This window comes from Emydura macquarii, unplaced genomic scaffold, assembly GCF_026122565.2.
Source record: "Emydura macquarii macquarii isolate MOO-44397 ecotype Brisbane River unplaced genomic scaffold, CSIRO-AGI_Emac_v2 contig_67, whole genome shotgun sequence".
In the NCBI taxonomy this organism is placed as follows: Eukaryota; Metazoa; Chordata; order Testudines; family Chelidae; genus Emydura; species Emydura macquarii.
Genome location: NW_027130204.1, coordinates 12,442,193 through 12,459,859, shown reverse-complemented (window position 1 = coordinate 12,459,859; position 17,667 = coordinate 12,442,193). Strand labels below are relative to the sequence as shown.

Sequence of the window (17,667 nt, the reverse complement as noted above, 5' to 3'; positions counted from 1 at the left end):
GCATGAAGGAGGGGAGCCCTGCTGCGTTTGACACTTAATACCAAACAGGGTAGCTACAGTAGAGTAGACACAGCCTCTGATTCTTCCCTAATGCAATGAAGATTTGAAGCAGTAGAAGTCCCTTTTGGACACTTGCACAGAATACATGTTCCTTCTCCTGTTTAAACAGGTATGATTTGAATTGCAGTGCTTCTCAAAAAACAACAACAACAACAACAGGAACCGACCTGACTCAGCCATAACGCAGACAGGTGTCGTGCTGGGTTCCCCACACACCAATACATGTCGGTCCTAATCTTCAAAACCATTTACAGTTCTAGTCCTGGACTTTGCTGTAGCAGCAATTATGAAATGCCGTAGACCATATGGTGGTTTCATGATCAGGACAAACAAACATTTAGGATGAGACCATCATATTTTTTACATTGTGACCAACCGTACTAGTTTATTGGGTTACATATAAATTAAGTGTAGTTTTCACTTGTTTTGCAATTGCAACAATGAACATAAATAGATTATAATAAATCAGAAATAATGCTGCACTACATGAAACCTGCAAGTGAAAGTTTTCTGTAAATATTAGCAGCATTTCTGTAACAGAGATTCTAGTTTCTGGACATTATATATGCATGGTTTGGATACTGAAGGTTATGAGTTCCAAGGTTTCAGTCCATTTTTAAACTACACTTTCCATCTATCTATCCAACAATGATATAACAAATTAATATAATTAGTGAAGGAACAGTTTAGGAGGAGAAAAAAAGCCATGAAGTCCTATACAGTAATTGATTATATGGATGTATTTGATCATGCATGCTTTTTTATACTCCTAAATCTTGCTGAAAAAACTTAATACCGTCCCAAGTAATAGTATATAAAGCATTGTCACATTCTAGGCAATATTATAACAGACAAGAAAGCTTAATATTCACCACGTGAAAGAAAACCCACACCAGATCAGAGTTCAATAGCATCTAAGTTCTGCTAAGGATTGCTACTGATGAGCAAACCGATTCTGTACACAGATGAAATTTTTTTTTTTTTACTAAGTACACATTTTCTTTACTGGGAAGAGTGTTGCCTAAAACATTAAACTTAATCTGTGGCGTCAGAATCCATAAAAGGATGTTAAGCAACCTTAAAAGCTTAAGCAAAAGAGTAACCATTATTATGAGAGGCAATGATGTAGTTATCAGGCTGTCAGTCCCACAGAGAAACATGATTCACTGTCTCTAGGATCTGGGGTAAGTGAATGAAAATCTGTTAAATGGAAACCATGTGGATCTCAATACTTTAGATGTGCATCTCTATCATTGCTTTCTGCCCATCATTGTGAGTCACGAAAGGAAATATACTCAGGAGAGTAATGAAGGGAAATAATGTAATTGTGGCCTAACCATATAAACAGTTATCAGAGAATCCCCTTATGATGTTTTCAGCCACTAATTATGTATTTAGAGTGATCTGCCATTGAACAAATCCTAACCAATTTAGCAACTTATTGTGAGAGCTAATTAATTACCTGAAGGATTTCTTTTAAGGCGCTGTAAGACTGGCTTACAAATGAATACCGACTATCAAACGAAATTAAAGCTTTCCTAGCTACAGCTAGCAAATAAGCATAGCAATGAAGAATGAACAAGGGTTTAATAATGGGATATGGAGCCTTTCACTGCTAGGTCACCAATCCGAGTCCCATCCATGACTGGTAGCAAGTTCAAATCATCTAAAACCCACTGCTAACAATTTGGTGGCTAGCATGAAATAAGATGCCAGTCCCAATCTGGTTCCTCCTGGATAAATTATGTATTTCATGCTCAATATAATAATTGACACCCTTGTTCTTAGGGTCAGCAGAGAAGTCATGGGTCAAATAAGAATGGAGAGCGAACAGCCCAGTGAAGATTGAAGCCCACTCTGAGGCACCATCAGCGAGAGCTGCTGGGTGCTCAGCGCTTTTGAAAAGAATAAAGCAATTTATTTAGGTGCCAAAATATGGATTTAGGAGCCTAAGTTTAGGCACCCATTTTTGAAAATTTTGGCCTTTAATATCTAGATAGGTCTGTGACGAGTGCCCTAGAAGTACTTAAGATATATTACATACTTTGGATAGCCAATGCTAACTAGCAGTTAAGAGTAGGAATCTGGGAGTTCAGATCTGTGGCACTCCAGCTTTGCCACCGCCTCATTATGTGAGCTTGGGCCATGCACTTAGGCAAATTGAGGCACAAAAGCTGTCCATAAAATAGGAGCAATCCTACCTCTCAATTATTGTTTTGGGAGTGCTCTGGTATCTTTGGATGCAAGGTGCTGTGGATATGCAGAGCATTATTATCATCGTAATATGGAGGATGCACGGTACAGAAGAGTTATAAGTGTGGTTTGGTTGGACTTCTTGTGTTACCCTAATGAAAACTGGAGATTGGATTGAAAAGTTGATGGAAGTACCATCAGCAGATACTGTGCTGCTGTACTGGGAGAGATATTGATACCAAAGCAGTCATGGCAGAAGATGTGAACATAGAATTCTAAATGTCCTTTGGGAGCTATCGGGTGAGCCCTTCATCTCTATTTAGCTCCCTCAGGACTGTTGAAATTGAAGTGTTCTGTATAACTAACCATTTGTGTGGGGGAACTGGGTCGAACCTATATGAACCCCCTGATTAAACGTTCTTTTCTATTGAATTGTCCTCCGATGATTACGACTTATTTTTCCTTTTTGTAATTTAGGCTCGTCCAAAAGGAGAAGGTCTGACCCCGTACCAGGGCAAGAAACGCTGCTTTGGTGAATACAAGTGCCCCAAGTGCAAGAGAAAATGGATGAGTGGAAACTCCTGGGCTAACATGGGACAAGAATGTATTAAGTGTCACATCAATGTTTATCCTCACAAACAGGTAAGGGCAGCATGGCCACTGGAGATACAGGTGTGGAACTGCTTACTTATGCAGAGTCTGAGGCTACTCCTGGCCTCATTCTTGGAAATAAGTCAAATATGAAAAGCACAGTTGACATTGATAAAGGTCTAGGATCTAGCGATTCCAGCATAAGTAGACATGAAACTTATGAGAGCAAGTATCCAAAGACGCAACACCACAGTTTCTTACTTTAAGAGAGCCAATCTGGAGTAAATGCAAGATACCCCAACGAAAAATGTGATTGAGATTTTACAAATTTGGGGAAAAATTTTGTAAATGGAAAAAATGGGAATTATTTAACACACTCCTGGAGAGGTGGTTTGCTGCAGATGTAATTCATCTCGGCTGAGTCTAAACAAGGAAGAGAGCACTCTGTGATTACGAAGAGCTCTATAAGGTTTAAGCAGAATGTGGAACTATCTAGTGAGGAGAGATGGAATTTCTGTAAAAAAGGTAGAACAAGTTGATGATTGTGAATCTGTAAAATTTGAAGAACAAATTAAATTACTGCCCGTCCCACCCATAGGAGAACTGTTCAGATATATTTGCAATAGGTAGAAACTAAAACTGATCCAATAAAAATGAGTTTAGAGACTCTGTGATGCCAGATTTTTAATTGTATTTAGGCATCTACAGATGCATCTAGGCACCTAATTGGATTTTCAAATCCAAGTTGAGGCACAGAATCATTTAAACTTACATGGCAGCCCAGTCTTTAGGGTCACATCGCTAGGGAGAGCTCTGGTTCCTAACAAGAGGCTATTCGGGACTCAGATGTAACTGTTTTAAACACAGAGCAAGCAGCAAAAGACAGCTAACTTGGACTACATGAGTTCAATGTTCTTCCTTGACTGAGCCGAATGCTAGCTGCCCCGTACATGAGAAGGGCTATATCTACACTACCACTTTTGTCTGTATAATTTATGTCGCTCGGGTGTGAAAAAAACATCCACGTAAGTGACATAAGTTACACCGACAGAAGCATCGTGTGGACAGCGTTATGTGAGCAGGAGAGCTTCTCCCACTGACATAGCGACCGCTGCTCATTGGGGTTGGTTTCATTATGTCGATGGGAGAGCTCTCTCCCATCAGCATACAGTGGCTACACAAGCAATCTTACATCAGGGCAGCTACATCAGTGCTGCTGTAATCTCTCTAGTGCAGTGTTTCTCAATTGGGGTTCCGTGGAACCCTGGGGTTCCGTGGGAACACTGTTAGGGTTCCGCGAGCAGCTGTTCTCTGAGCCGCCAAGAGCAGCTGTTCTCCGTGCCGCCGATCAGCTATTTGCCGCCGCCGAAAGCAGCTGTTCTCCGCGCCGCTGAAAAAGGGAAGATGTCTCGGATTTTCCGGCGAAGGGTATCCAGTGTAAGTGTAATTTAAGTGAGAAAAGCTGACCTTTGCTTATTTCAACATTTGAAGACTGTTAAGTGTTTGGGGGGTTCCGCAATTATTTATGGAATTCAAAAGGGTTCCGTGGCCAAATTTAATTGAGAAACACTGCTCTAGTGTATACATGACCTTAGAGTAGTCACTTGCCCAAAGGGATCCAGGATATGTGGCAGATTACACATCAGGAAGTGTAATAGGGATTTATAGCTGTATAGTGGGTCCTTAATTAAGATCCTTAACGCTTTGATGAAAACACTGTATATCCAGTTACTAATCCTCTGAGCCGAATAATCCAATAGGTTTCAAGAGGCCCATAAACAATTAGCTGTTTTGTTTTGTTTTTTTCATTAAAAAAAATTAGTAAATCTAAATGCTTAGGGCTTGATTTTTTTAAAAGCCTCATATTCCAAGGCTGTGAGCTAAAGTATGTGTGCATTCTATTTGCACACACAGTTACTGTGTTTGAGCATACAAATCAGCTGTTTGCAAATGGTCAATTAGTCACCCAAAAAGCAACTGTGGTGGCCTGGCCCTGGGCTGTTGAGAGCTCAGCCCTTAGAATTTTAACACGTTTCCAAACAAATAGATACTGAATGGGCTGTGAAATACAGACACTGGAATTTAGAGGTAAATAATGAACAGGTCCTTGTTTTTATGGATGTATTACTAATCAGTTGCTTTTATTATTTATTTGCTTGCATACACACACAGTAAAATACTACTATTATTAATTGTTTCACATTATTAAACCCATCTTAAGTTTGATCTGCTGGTTCAAAAAACAAAGCTAGGTGCTACTATTCTGGAATTCCATTCTTGGCTGTGACACCAATCTACTGACTGACTTTGGGCAAACACCTTAAAAACTTTCTGGTGTTTCAGTTGCCTGATCTGCAATGTGGATATACTGATTACCTCTACAAGTGTTAGGCTTAAATTGATTAATATTCATAAAGTGCATTAAGATCTGTGGGATACGCGGGATATGTAGAACACCAGACCCTGAAATCAGCTTTTGTCCTTTTCTTCCTTTCTTGCATTCACCCTCCACTTCCTGGTCCAGTTCTTGTTTTTTAAATATTTATAAATCACCATATTTGATGGCAGTTGACAAAGCCTCCCTCATGCAGAAGGATATGGAACCTGTAATCATAACTGTCATTGTTTGAACTTTGCTATGCCATGCTGATAGAGAGGTCATCATCTTAACAAAATTGTGAAGGGATTAAAACGATTTGCAGTTTCAGGAGCTAGAGTAAAATTTGCAAGTGCTTTCAAGTGTTTATGTTTCAAGATATAATCAGATCAGCTGCTAGAGTCAGGATGAAATCTGTTCCTCCTCCCATGGTGCAATTAGGTTCAGTGAGCCTGAATCTGTGCTCATTGAAGTCAATGGGAACTCCTTAATAGTGTAGGATCAGACCAATATAAGGGATTTGTGCCTTGCTCTGAATCATCCAGCATTGGTCACTATACTTACACTGTAATAAATCACCCACCGCTGGCCCATGTCAGCTGATTCAGGCTCACAGGGCTACAACATTGTGGTGTAGATGTTTGGACTTTGGCTGGAGTCTGGGCTCTGGGACCCCCAGAGGGGGGTGGGACCTAGAGCTGGGGCTCCAGCCTGAGCCCAAATGGCTACACTGAAATGTATAGCTCTGCAGCTCTAGCCTGAGTCACATTACATGGGCGGATGTTTTATTGCAGTATACTATAAGGTACAGGGCGCTAAACTACTGGACTGCACTACTTTGGAAATTCTCTTGTGAAATTAGAGAGGAGTGAATAATGAATTTTTCGGTTCACTGGCAATTTAAAAAGATCATTTTGATTTAAACCAAAAATAATTTTTTTCTGCATTTTCAACTAATCAAAAGGGAGGGAAAAATGTGTTTAGGCTCAAACCAAACATTTTGTTCCATCCAACACAGAATATTTCATTTCAATTCAAAGCAAGTTATTACATTTAAAAAAAATTTAAAATAAAATTGAAAGGAAATTTCAAAATCCAAAGTAATTTTGAATGGTAAAATCAAAATGTTTCTTTTGGGGAAAAAATTTGGGGAGATGGGGGGGGGGGGGGGGGGGGGGGGGGGGGGGGCTTTCCACTGAAACAATTCATTAAAATCAATACAAGTTCAAGAAATGTTTCAGGGTCACTGAATCTGCATTTTTTGCTGAAAAGAAGTTTCAGTCAAAAATGTCGCTAAGTTCCAGTCCAAATACTTTGTGGTTTAACTGGGGTTGTTCCTGTATTCAAATTGTGCTTGCAAATGCTAGATTATTCAAGTAAAAGAACCAAATTTACTACACTCCAGTATCTGTTCACTCTCTGAAAAGTCACCATACTTCAAAATGACATGAGTAGAGGGATACAACCATATCATTCAGAATTCCTTTTTTAAGAAGTAAGCAAGCAGCAAGGCTTACAGCACCAGCTGTTTGCAGTCAACAATATCCAGATGTACTGGCACATAAAGGAAAAAGAGAGGCCTGTGCTCTGCTTTAGTCACTGTTTAGCTCTTTTGAAAATAAATTGTTGATGCTGATCTCAGCCAGAATCTCAGTATCTGTTCAGTGCTTCTTATCTGTGGTCTGGTAGGGGTTAGCATTCTAGCCCCCGACTCATTCCTATCACTACCACTTGATAAATGTTTGAAAAAAGCATTTTGAAATGAACATAATTAAAAACCACAAAGGGCCATATCCTCAGCTGGTGACTTAGCTCCCTTAACATAGTCTCATTAATCAATGTACACCAGCTGAGGATCTGGCCTAAAAACAGTTACACAAAATCACTCCTCACTTCTATTAATTAGAATGTAAGTGTGTCCACAGTGGGTCAAGACCAATGGTCCGTCTATCACCATATTCCGTCTTCTGACCGCGGCCAATGCCAGATGCTTCAGAGGGAATGTTTGAGTGATCCATCCCCTATTGTCCAGTCCCAGCATCTGGCAGTCAGAGGCTTAGGGACACCCAGAGCATGGGGTTGCATCCCTGACCATCTTGGCTAATAGCCATAGATAGGCCTATCCTCCATAAACTTATCTAGTTCTTCTTTGAACCCAGTTATAGTTTTGGCCTTCACAACATCTCCTGGCAACAAGTTCCACAGGTTGACTGTGCATTTTATGAAGAAGCGCTTTCTTTTGTTTTAAACCTGCTGCCTACTAATTTCATCAGTTGACCCCTAATTCTTGTATTGTGTGAAGGCGTAAATAACACTTCCTTATACTCTTTCACCCCACCATTCCTGATTTTATAGACCTCTGCCAAATCTCCTGTGAGTTGTCTCTTTTCTAAGATGAACAGTCCCAGTCTTTGATCTCTCCTCACATGGAAATTGTTCCGTACCCCTAATGATTTTTGTTGCCTTTTTCTTTACCTTTACCTAATACATCTATTTTGAGATGGAAAGACCAGAACTGCAGGCAGTATTCAAGGTGTGGATGTACCTGGATTTATTTAGTGGCATTATGAAATTTTCTGTCCCTTTCCCCCGCCTTTTCTAGTGGTTCCTAATATTCTGTTAGCTTTTTTACTGCCTCTGCACACTGAGTATGTGTTTTCAGAGAACTATCCATGATGACTTCAAGACCTCTTTCTTTGACCCCAACATTTTGTATGTACAATTGGGATTATTTTTTCACATGTGCATTACTCTGCACTAGTCAACATTGAATTTCACCTGCCATTTTGTTACCCAGTCATCCCATTTAGTGAGATCCCTTTGTATTACCTTGCAGTCAACTTTGGACTTTCATCTTGGGTAATTTTATATCGTCTGCAAATTTGGCACCTCACTATTCATCCCCTTTTCCTGATCAGATATGAATATATTGAATAGCACTGGATCATATATGTATAGCATCAGTACAGGTCCCAGGGGGACCCCTCTAATTACCTCTCTCCATTCTGAAAAGTGTCCATTTATTCCTACCCTTTGTTTCCTATCGTTTAATCACTTACTGATCCATGAGAGGAGCTTCCCTCTTATCCTTTTGCTTAAGAGCCTTTGGTGAGGGACCTTGTCAAAACTTTTCTATACATCCAAGTGCATTATATCCACTGGATCACCCTTGTCCACATGCTTGTTGATCCCCTCAAAGTATTCTAATAGAATGATGAGGCATGATTTCCTTTTACAAAAGCCGTGTTGACTGTTCCCCAACATATGTTTATCTACGTGTCTGATAATTCTGTTGTTTATCATAGTTTTAACCAATTTGCCAGGCACTGAAGTTAGACTTACCAGGCTGTAATTGCCAGGATTGCCTCTAATATCTAGAAACTTCATCTCTGCATCCCTTCCTGAGGTGACATATACCAGTCAATATGAAGATAGTTCAAATTCCCCATTACTATTCATTTTCTGCCTTTGTAGCCTCTCATGGTGCATCTTATAACTTCTGTGAGTTGCCAAACAGGCAGAAATTCTAAAAAAATATGCAACATTGAGTAACAAGCACATTACAATACATGTAGCCCCCTCTCTAAACAACATCACATAATGCAGTATTTCTAGGATTCTTGGGTTTCTCTCCAAAATGGAACAAGACTTGTAGATTTTGCTCAATGGCTAAAACACAGCAATATTTAATATAAGGAACTTACCTTGCAAAAATACTATTAAAAACAACAGGTTAACCATCATTAATTAACCATTAACCATCTGTGTTAATTACATATTCACCATATTTCTAGTATTTCCCATTCCAAGTACAGGAAATATTGCAAATACAATGATAAAGTTTAACATTATTTTTCATGGCTCCTGATGTACACTTGTGGTAGCCTTATTGTCTGTCTGTCTGACTGACACACACACACGTTGAAATTAGAGATAACACAAAAGATAGCAGTAAACAAATGTATTATTGTGACCCATCCGTGCCTACGGTAGCCACCTGAAAATGCCAAGGTCAGGGCAGGCTGTAAAAGGAAAGCAGATTCTCCCAACATTGATGGGTGACACTGAAGTCAGACTTCCCAACCAGCCACAAACAGCGCTTTTTATTCCCCACACTGGTTATCAAGAAGCCAAAATAAAAAGATGCACAGCCCCCTTTACTGCATTTCAGTCTCTGGCTCCCAATCAGTCACTAGGTCCAGTAAAGAGGTCAGTTATTTAAAACTCTATGGTCTTTACCAAAAAGGTTTCTCCTGACCCCAAAGGGTCAGCCACAGTACCAAATCAATACAAATTTGGATTTTACCCAAAACACCATGCTGCCAGCCAATCCTTTAGTAACTAAAATTAAAGGTTTATTATAAAAAGAAAGAAACAAACTATAAGAGAAATGTTAAATGATTAAAGCAATCAGACACAATTGATTTGAAAGTCCATATATATCAGGTTTCTATTCTAGTAGAATTGTGAAGTTTGCAGGCTTATATAATCCCTCTGGTGTACATCCAGTACCTGGATAGTTCTAGGTCCTTTGTTTCACAGCTTAAGTTCAGTTCAGTTGTAGGTGAGTTGATCCAGAGGTAGGTAGGTGGCTGAAGACGAAGACTGAAGACAAAATAGCTGGGGTGCAGCTGCCTTTTATGTCCTTTGGCCTTTGCCATGCTGCTTGTGGAAATTTACAGGAATAAGATGAAGTCCAGGGTCACATGAGTGACTGGTGACTCATCAGGTATATTCCTGACTTTTCCCCCTGGGCCCATTGTACCTGGGAATTTCCTTAACGTGCCATTAAGCAGCCTAGTGCTGCAGCCATCCTGTCTGGGGTGTCGCCCAGAAACACAGTACAATATGAAATACAGATAAAAACATATCCATAACTTCCATTACACACATAACAAATGAACATAAACATCATCATCTTACTTCACACATTATAGCCTTTTTAACGGTACCTGACATGGCATATCTCACATGAATTATGATGATTCTGACATATTGATGTTAAAAAATATAATAAATGACCCCCCTCCAATCCAGCCAACATGACAATTATGTGATCTGCTGTGTTCTGTTGCAATCTATGACAGAATAATTCCAAAAATGAATAAAAATTACTTTTTTGGGAAAACTCACTTTTTAAATGTTGTTACAACAGTCTTGATTCCTCACTGGCTCTCTCTCAAACTGGGTGTCAAATACAAACTAGTTGTTCTCAACTTCCAAGCTTGTCACAACTGTTCCCACCTACGTATCTCTTCTTCCATCCCCTCCAGTGCTTCTGCTTGCTTCGTATGCTCTGCACACTCTTTTTTGTCTTCTCCCATGCACACGTTTCAACATTTGGTCCTTGCTGCTTGGAACAGCCACAATTCCATGGGCTGACCACTCAATCTTGCACTGTTATTCCGCATGCCCTCTCTGTCCAAATTAGATTGTAATCTCTTTGGGGGAGGATAAAACTTCTCAACGTTTTTATAGTACTGGGTACAAATAAGACATTAGAGCTCTGTAAAAAATGGATGGAAAAATTGTATAGTAGAAGTTGTTAGACAACCTACTATTAGGATTGCTGATGCTCCACAAAATAATAAATTATAATGAATTATCACGTGAAGTTTGGGTGAATCTAGACAGTGCCAAAGCCTGTCACATGCTGATGCAAATTCACTTGATGGTTTCCTCTTTGTTTTGTGTGATGCTCCCCCTTGTCTTATGATTTTAATTCTTCACTGTTACACTCCACTTCTTCCCCTGGGCCACTGCCATGAATTCCCTATGGACCATCACAAGAGAGATGGGACATGGAGCAGAATTAGAGGCTTGTTTGGCCTAAACCTGACCAAGGAAAACCAATAGTGTGTCACCTGGACAGAAGCCCCCTCTGACACTGCTCTAGAGAATTTCCTGGACTCTCACTTAAAGAATATTAAAATTACCTTTTTACATAGGAAAGTAGTTATAAAGCAAATTTCCCAGAGGCACTTGATGCTACCTTCTCTTCTTGCCATTTGCCATTCTTGCCATTTGTGTTGCTTGTCATAGTGCTCCAGCAATAGAGCCAGTCCCCATAGCGGCTCACTTCGCATTCTTGGCAGCATCACAGTCCAGATGCCAAGCTCTGAATGTTCATTTTCTCCTTTTAGTCTCTAGTAGCAGCATCTGTGGTTTCTTCCTGGTTGGCCTCCTGTCAAGCCATTTCTTTGACCTTCTGGCTGGATCTATTGCGGTCTGCGATGACAGCTGTTGCATTGGTACAGAATCAGCCAGCTGGTGACTGACATGTCTTGTTGGATACCATTTTCGTCCAGCTGTTAGGAATTTACTCCCTTGAACCGAAAATAAATTTACCATGTAAATAAATTCTCCATGAAATCCAAACTATTACTTGTGTGGATCGCCCAAAAAAGGTAATTTTGTCATTGGGGTTAACTTTTCGCTCTACCCTAAAAGCATAAAGTCAGGAGTAACATTGTTCATGAGTAAGCTGTCTTGATCCAACTAAAAAGAAACACAGCAAGCCAAAAAAATACCAACAAATGGCAATTTGAACCAGAATTACATTTATGACTATAGCAGAACCTTAATGCCAGAGTCATCAAGAGATAACATTAATGAACATCTAGCCATATTGACACAATAGGGAATTAGCACAGCCATAACCGCACCTCACCTTAGTTGTGCTAATATATGGCTTAACAGCATTCTAAAGTCCTGTTTTACACACACACACACACACACACACACACACACACACACACACACACACACACAGTAACCAGATATTTCAATTTGAATGATTTATTTAAGCAAGGAACAAGAATTGAAGTAACCATGAGACAGCACAGTGTGTATATATGTCACTCCAAATTAACAGACTGCATCAGCTTTGCCTCACAAAATACCAGTTAGGTTTTGCACACAGCAGTCTTCTGGTATCATTTAACGTTTTTATGGTCTTACTTCCTGAAGGCCACAACTATGTTGGGCTCCATTTGCTAGGCACTGTACAAACATATAATAGGTATCAGTCCCTGCCCCAAAGAGCTTACTTCTACTAACATACTGGTGCAGTCCAACGAAAACAAGATCATAACTAAAACAACGGGAGTTCTGTGGCACTTTAAAGACTAACAAATTTAATTTCAGCAGGCATAAGCTTTCATGAGCCTCAGCTCACTTCCTCAGATGCAGTAGGTAGAAATGATACAGCAAATGGGAAACATATAGGAGGCCTCATATACATATACAAGCACATAGAGAACAATGGGGTAGGTGGATAAAAGCCGGGTACTTGAGGCCTAATGACAACCATTGAGTAGGAGATGAGAATGGGTGATCAAAGCAATTTACCTCTTGTAAGAGGTAATGAGAGAGCCATTCCAAATCTCTGTTTAAACCCAGTTTAAATGTGTCAAGTTTGCAGATAATTTCTAACTCAGCAGTTTCTCTTTGAAGTCTGTTTTTGGAGTTTTTTTGGAGAAGTACAGCAACTTTCAGGTCAGTGACAGTGTGCCCTGGGAGACTGAAGTGTTCTCCGACTGGTTTATGGATGTTATTATTTTTTATGTCTGATTTGTGTCCATTTATCCTTTTGCGTAGTGATAGTCCAGTTTGGCCAATGTACATGGCAGAGGGGCATTGCTGGCACATGATGGCATATATAACATTAGTGGACGTGCAGGTGAATGAGCCCCTTATGGTGTGATTGATGTGGTTAGGACCGGTGATGCTGTCACTAGAGTCAATGTGTGGGCAGAGCTGGCAACGGGGTTTGTTGCAGGAATAGGTTCCTGGGTTGGACTTTTTGTAGGGTGTATGGTTGCTGGTGAATATTTGCTTAAGGTTGGGGGACGGTCTGTAAGTCAGGATGGGTCTGCCGCCCATATCTAGATCATAACTAGATAACAAGATCATAACTATTATTCCAAAGCTATTTGCACTGTTAAAAATGGGTCACCCTAATGAGAGTGCATAGTGCAACTCAGGGAGCAATTTTTTGATCGGTTAATAGCAATGCAGAATTATGTCAGCTATATACAAACTGCCCTACTTATTAATATTGCCTACATTTCTGATATGATTGATCATTCTTATTTTCTTTTGGCTTTAGCACAAAACTTCATAATTTCATTCTCAGGGCTAAATTCATTACTGCATAACAAGGCTGGTAGAAATGTATCACATGGGCAAAATGTAGACTGACAACACAGACACATTGTGCATACTCTGCATAAGATTATTAATTGCATTTAAAGATTACAAAGAAACTGCTGTCTTTGAACAGACCAATGACCCAACAATGGCTGGATCCTTCAGAGAAAAGCAAGAACAAACCTATAATGATAGACGTGAAATACCAGTGTTATAAGGGAAATTTCTGATCATTTAAATATTGCAAACCATTGTAACTGCTATCCTCTCTGGTGTAACTGTGCAGTCTATTTGCATTCATACATGTCTAATCCTTTATTTGATCCATGCTAATCTATTAAAACCTTGAAACAATTAATCCCACAGGTTAATTACTGTTTGTTCACTTTCATTTGAATTTTATTAAGTTCCCCTTTCTACTTGTATTATGAAACAGGGCCTGGCTGGCCGCCTCTCTTCATGCTGTTATTATTTCATAGCTCTCTTCCGCATATCAGCTTGTTCTCCCTTTCAGACAAGATCATTTTAGGCTTAAAATACAACTCTAAGAACAGGGCAGGTCATTCCATTCCACGGGTACAACCCGTGAGGGGGGAAGGTAAGGTCCATGAGGACCCCCTTGTGGAGATTCCCCTACGCCATCCCATGGAAGTACTAGGAGTTTGTCATCGCATGGAAATGACCTTGAAGAATGCTCCCAGAGAGGAAACTCTTGCTGGATCTTCAGGAGACATTTTGTCTCCACACTAGCTCTGGACCTTAATGCTCCTGTCAACCCCATCTCCTTGGCAGTACGGCGCCATTGGAGAGGAGTTGGATTCTCTCTTTTAAGTACATTTCACTCTTCTGGACCAATTATTCCTTTTCCCTACATGTGCAATCTCCAACCCTCCCCCAAACACAGATCCAGGACCCACAGAGAAGCCTCCACAGGCCACGGGTCAGGGGTGAGAGGGAGGGGAGAAATATTGCCATGGAGGTAGCAAGCCTCTTTCCACACAGGCTGGGGAAGATCCACAAACAGTAGGTCCCTGTTATGTGTGAATCTCAAAAGGGATTATCAGAGCCAGAATTTGAACTCTGTACCATTCTTTGAGACACAGCACAGCAGGTTTAGCTCCATTACAGTACACAAACTACATCTGCAACATAAAATTACCACTTGTATACTGGCAAAGATGGGCAGTGGTGTTCTGTCCCCGGTATTACTTCCATTACTCTGCAGACTCCCCCTATTTTTAACAACTCATATGTTTAATTTGGTTTGGTGTTTTGTTTTGTTAATTATTTAATTACTGGAGGATGGGGATTATAATCAGAAAATGCTGAATATGGATTAGCAAAAGGCTTCAATTAAAAATTAATTTGGGAAGCAGCCCTTGATGTTTAAATATAGAATCATTTCAGCTTTATTTTATGCAGACGACAGCATCATCACTGTAGCCAAACACCTTCTCAGTAGAGATGGTCAGGATTTTCTTCCCATCCCCACACCCTCAAAGAAAAATTTAAGTGAAAAAACTAGATATTTTTCAAGTTTTGTCAATTAAAAAAAATGGGATTTCATTGAAAAAACAACACCCAAAACCCAAATTCTTTCAGTTTAAAACAGTTTGTTTTTCAATAAAAACTTGAAACATTTCAGTGAAAAAATGGATATTTTTTCCATGAAAGCATTAATAAACTGAAGAGCCCCTTTTCCAATGAAAGGTTTTGACAGAGTTTTTGTTGTTGTTGTTGTTTTAGCATCTCCACTTCTCAGTTTCTTATTTTTCCAATGACCAACACTTGTGACCAAAACAGCATAAGTGACATTCCCTGATGGGCCTCTAAGAGATGCAGCAGAGTACTTGCAACCTAGGGACACATTTGTGCCCTCGAGATCCTGGGATGCTGAGGAGACTCTTGACATAACTTGGGCTTGGTCTACACCTAAAACCTAGATCAACCTAGCTACATCACTCAGAGCTGTGAAAAACATCAGGACGCGTGCAAAGTAGTTAGCTCGAGCTAACCCGCACTGCAGATGCTGCTAGATTGATGGAATTGTTCCACTGACGTAGCTACCATCTCTCCAGGTGGTGGATTTACTATGACAGAAAAATGCCTTCCATTGCTGTAGTAAGTGTCTACACTACAACACTATGGCAGCATCACTGTAGCACTTGTACTGTAGACAGGCCCTTAAGATAGCCCTGGGGATCTGTATACATTACAAGAGCTTCCTTAGAGTCTCTGCAGCCCACCCACAACACATCCCTCCTGCCCTCAACCCCTTTCCCCACCAGTACACCTCCCAGAACCTCCAGAGGCAGCTTATAGCTGTCCTTTACCATGCCCATACTAGGGGAATTCAGCTCCAGTTGGACACGGGGCCTTCAGGGCCCCTTTACACCATTCTGGGCCTTTTACATGGTGTAAAAAAGTTGGAGCAGGAATGCTGCTCTCATCTTGCAACTCTCCACATTGTTTTATTATGAAATATTTGTTTTATCATTAGTAATCATAAACAAGGAATAAGAGGAATGGAGCAGATTAACGTTTACAGCAAATAACTTTGAGCCACACTAAAGTCAAGCCCTTCAGTGCATTTAAATGTTGGCTCAACACATGTTTTTTTGGATGCAACCTCTATATACACAATGTAGTTTCTGGAGATGTAGCCCTCTAGCCTCACCAAAAATATAGCCCTAAGTCTGCTTTGTGCCTTCCAGCTGGCCCCAAGCAACCTGGTTTCCTGTGTTCATAACCCTTTCTCCCCCGCCTGTATGTCGTAAGGCTCTGGTAACAATAACATTTCTGAAATCTAAGTGGCTCACAGGCCAAAAAAGCTGAGCTCAGTCAACACAGGGGGAATGCAAACCACGGAGAGGTATTGTTTCTGACAACAGTCCAAAAAACTCTTGGCGCTCCAAGGCATTCCCAAAGTCCTTTGCACTATTTCCAGGAAAAACGATTCCTGAGGCCTTGTGTTTAAAGAAAAAAAAAATTAAAAAAAAGTGGCTTATATCAATAAACATGATAACGGCTGTATTTTTCTCTTTAATCAGTGCACAGCTAGCATGTAGAAGCAATCAGAGCTGTGCCGAATGGCAGCTCTGTTTTAAGTGTAGCATTTCAAAGCTTTCAGAAGCTCTCCTCTTGGGCACAAATTAACTCTTGTGGTGCTTGAACCTCAACTTAGACTGTATTGCAGATAAAGTCAAACTTCAGAGAAAACCTATATTATCCAGCATGATTCCTTGGGTGACATATGAAGAAAATATTTGGGGGGAGTGGATGGGGAAGGTGACAGTTTTTCCCAATAGAAAACAGACCTTAGTGCTTATTCATCTTGGTTATAGCTATTACTAGCCCTTACTAAACTGGCAGAATCACAATGTGGCCTAGTGGAATGAGCATAGGAATGGAAACCAGTTCCTGAGTTCTAATCCCAAACTCTAATGCTCTGGTTTTTAGCAACTCATTCATAGCCTGATCCAAAGCCCATTGAAGTCAATGGGAGTCTTTCACAGGCTTTGGATACTGAGAAAACCGTTCTTGATCCAGCAAAGTACTTACATTTGTGACTAAGCTTAATCATGTGATAGTCCCTTGAAGCAAATGAAACTACGCCCATTTACATGAGTTGACAAAGCAAGTGGACAAAGCATTGGGCAATGTACTATAGAGAACGGGATGAACAAACTATTGGCAATCTCCACAGAATTAATTCCATTTGCTATTATTACTATCTGTGCAAGACAATAAGTGAAATTGTTCATCTCAGTAGTCAGATACAAGAATGAACACTGCAAGAAGTTGGAGGCATTCTTTCTTGGGCTAACTAGAATATAGTAGATTTTGGCTTATTTTACTCTTCTTTTAGAGTGCAGTAAAATGTACCCCTTCAGCTCTGGGTTGTGGGTTGTTACTACCAGCACTAAAAGTTTCAAATGGCCTGTTTGTTTTTATGCTCAATATTTTAAGAGGGTTTCCCCTGGAATAAAGAGCAGACATTTAAATTCATAAACTCATAGACTTTAAGGCCAAAAGGGACCATCGTGATCATCTAATCCATTGCTGTTAATTTAGAAATCGCAATAATTTAGAATATCAAATGCTCTGAACATTTTATCACTGCAGAAAAGATTGGAGTGAGGGGAACAAGGTTAAATGTATACTTTATATTTCACCACTTCCCTCCCCAAGAATAATATTTTGAGACTGTCAGCAAGAAGCTACTATTCCTAGGCCAGGGGGAAAGCTATGGCTTGTTTTCAGATTTCACCCCATTCACTGTCATTATCCACAGT

At 40.1% G+C, this 17,667-nt stretch overlaps 1 protein-coding gene and 1 long non-coding RNA gene across 3 annotated transcripts in view; one reads left to right on the top strand and one right to left on the bottom strand.

Annotated features, from left to right (window-relative positions):
* LOC137147538 (uncharacterized) overlaps positions 1-17,667 on the bottom strand; it is a 53,741-nt gene that overhangs the window by 21,945 nt on the left and 14,129 nt on the right. The window lies entirely within an intron of this gene.
* The window catches only part of ZCCHC24 (zinc finger CCHC-type containing 24), a 149,611-nt gene that overhangs the window by 123,655 nt on the left and 8,289 nt on the right, over positions 1-17,667 (top strand). The window contains exon 3 of the mRNA XM_067539748.1: positions 2,731-2,895. Coding sequence (XP_067395849.1) covers positions 2,731-2,895 — 165 coding nt within the window. The remainder of the gene's footprint in view (positions 1-2,730; positions 2,896-17,667) is intronic.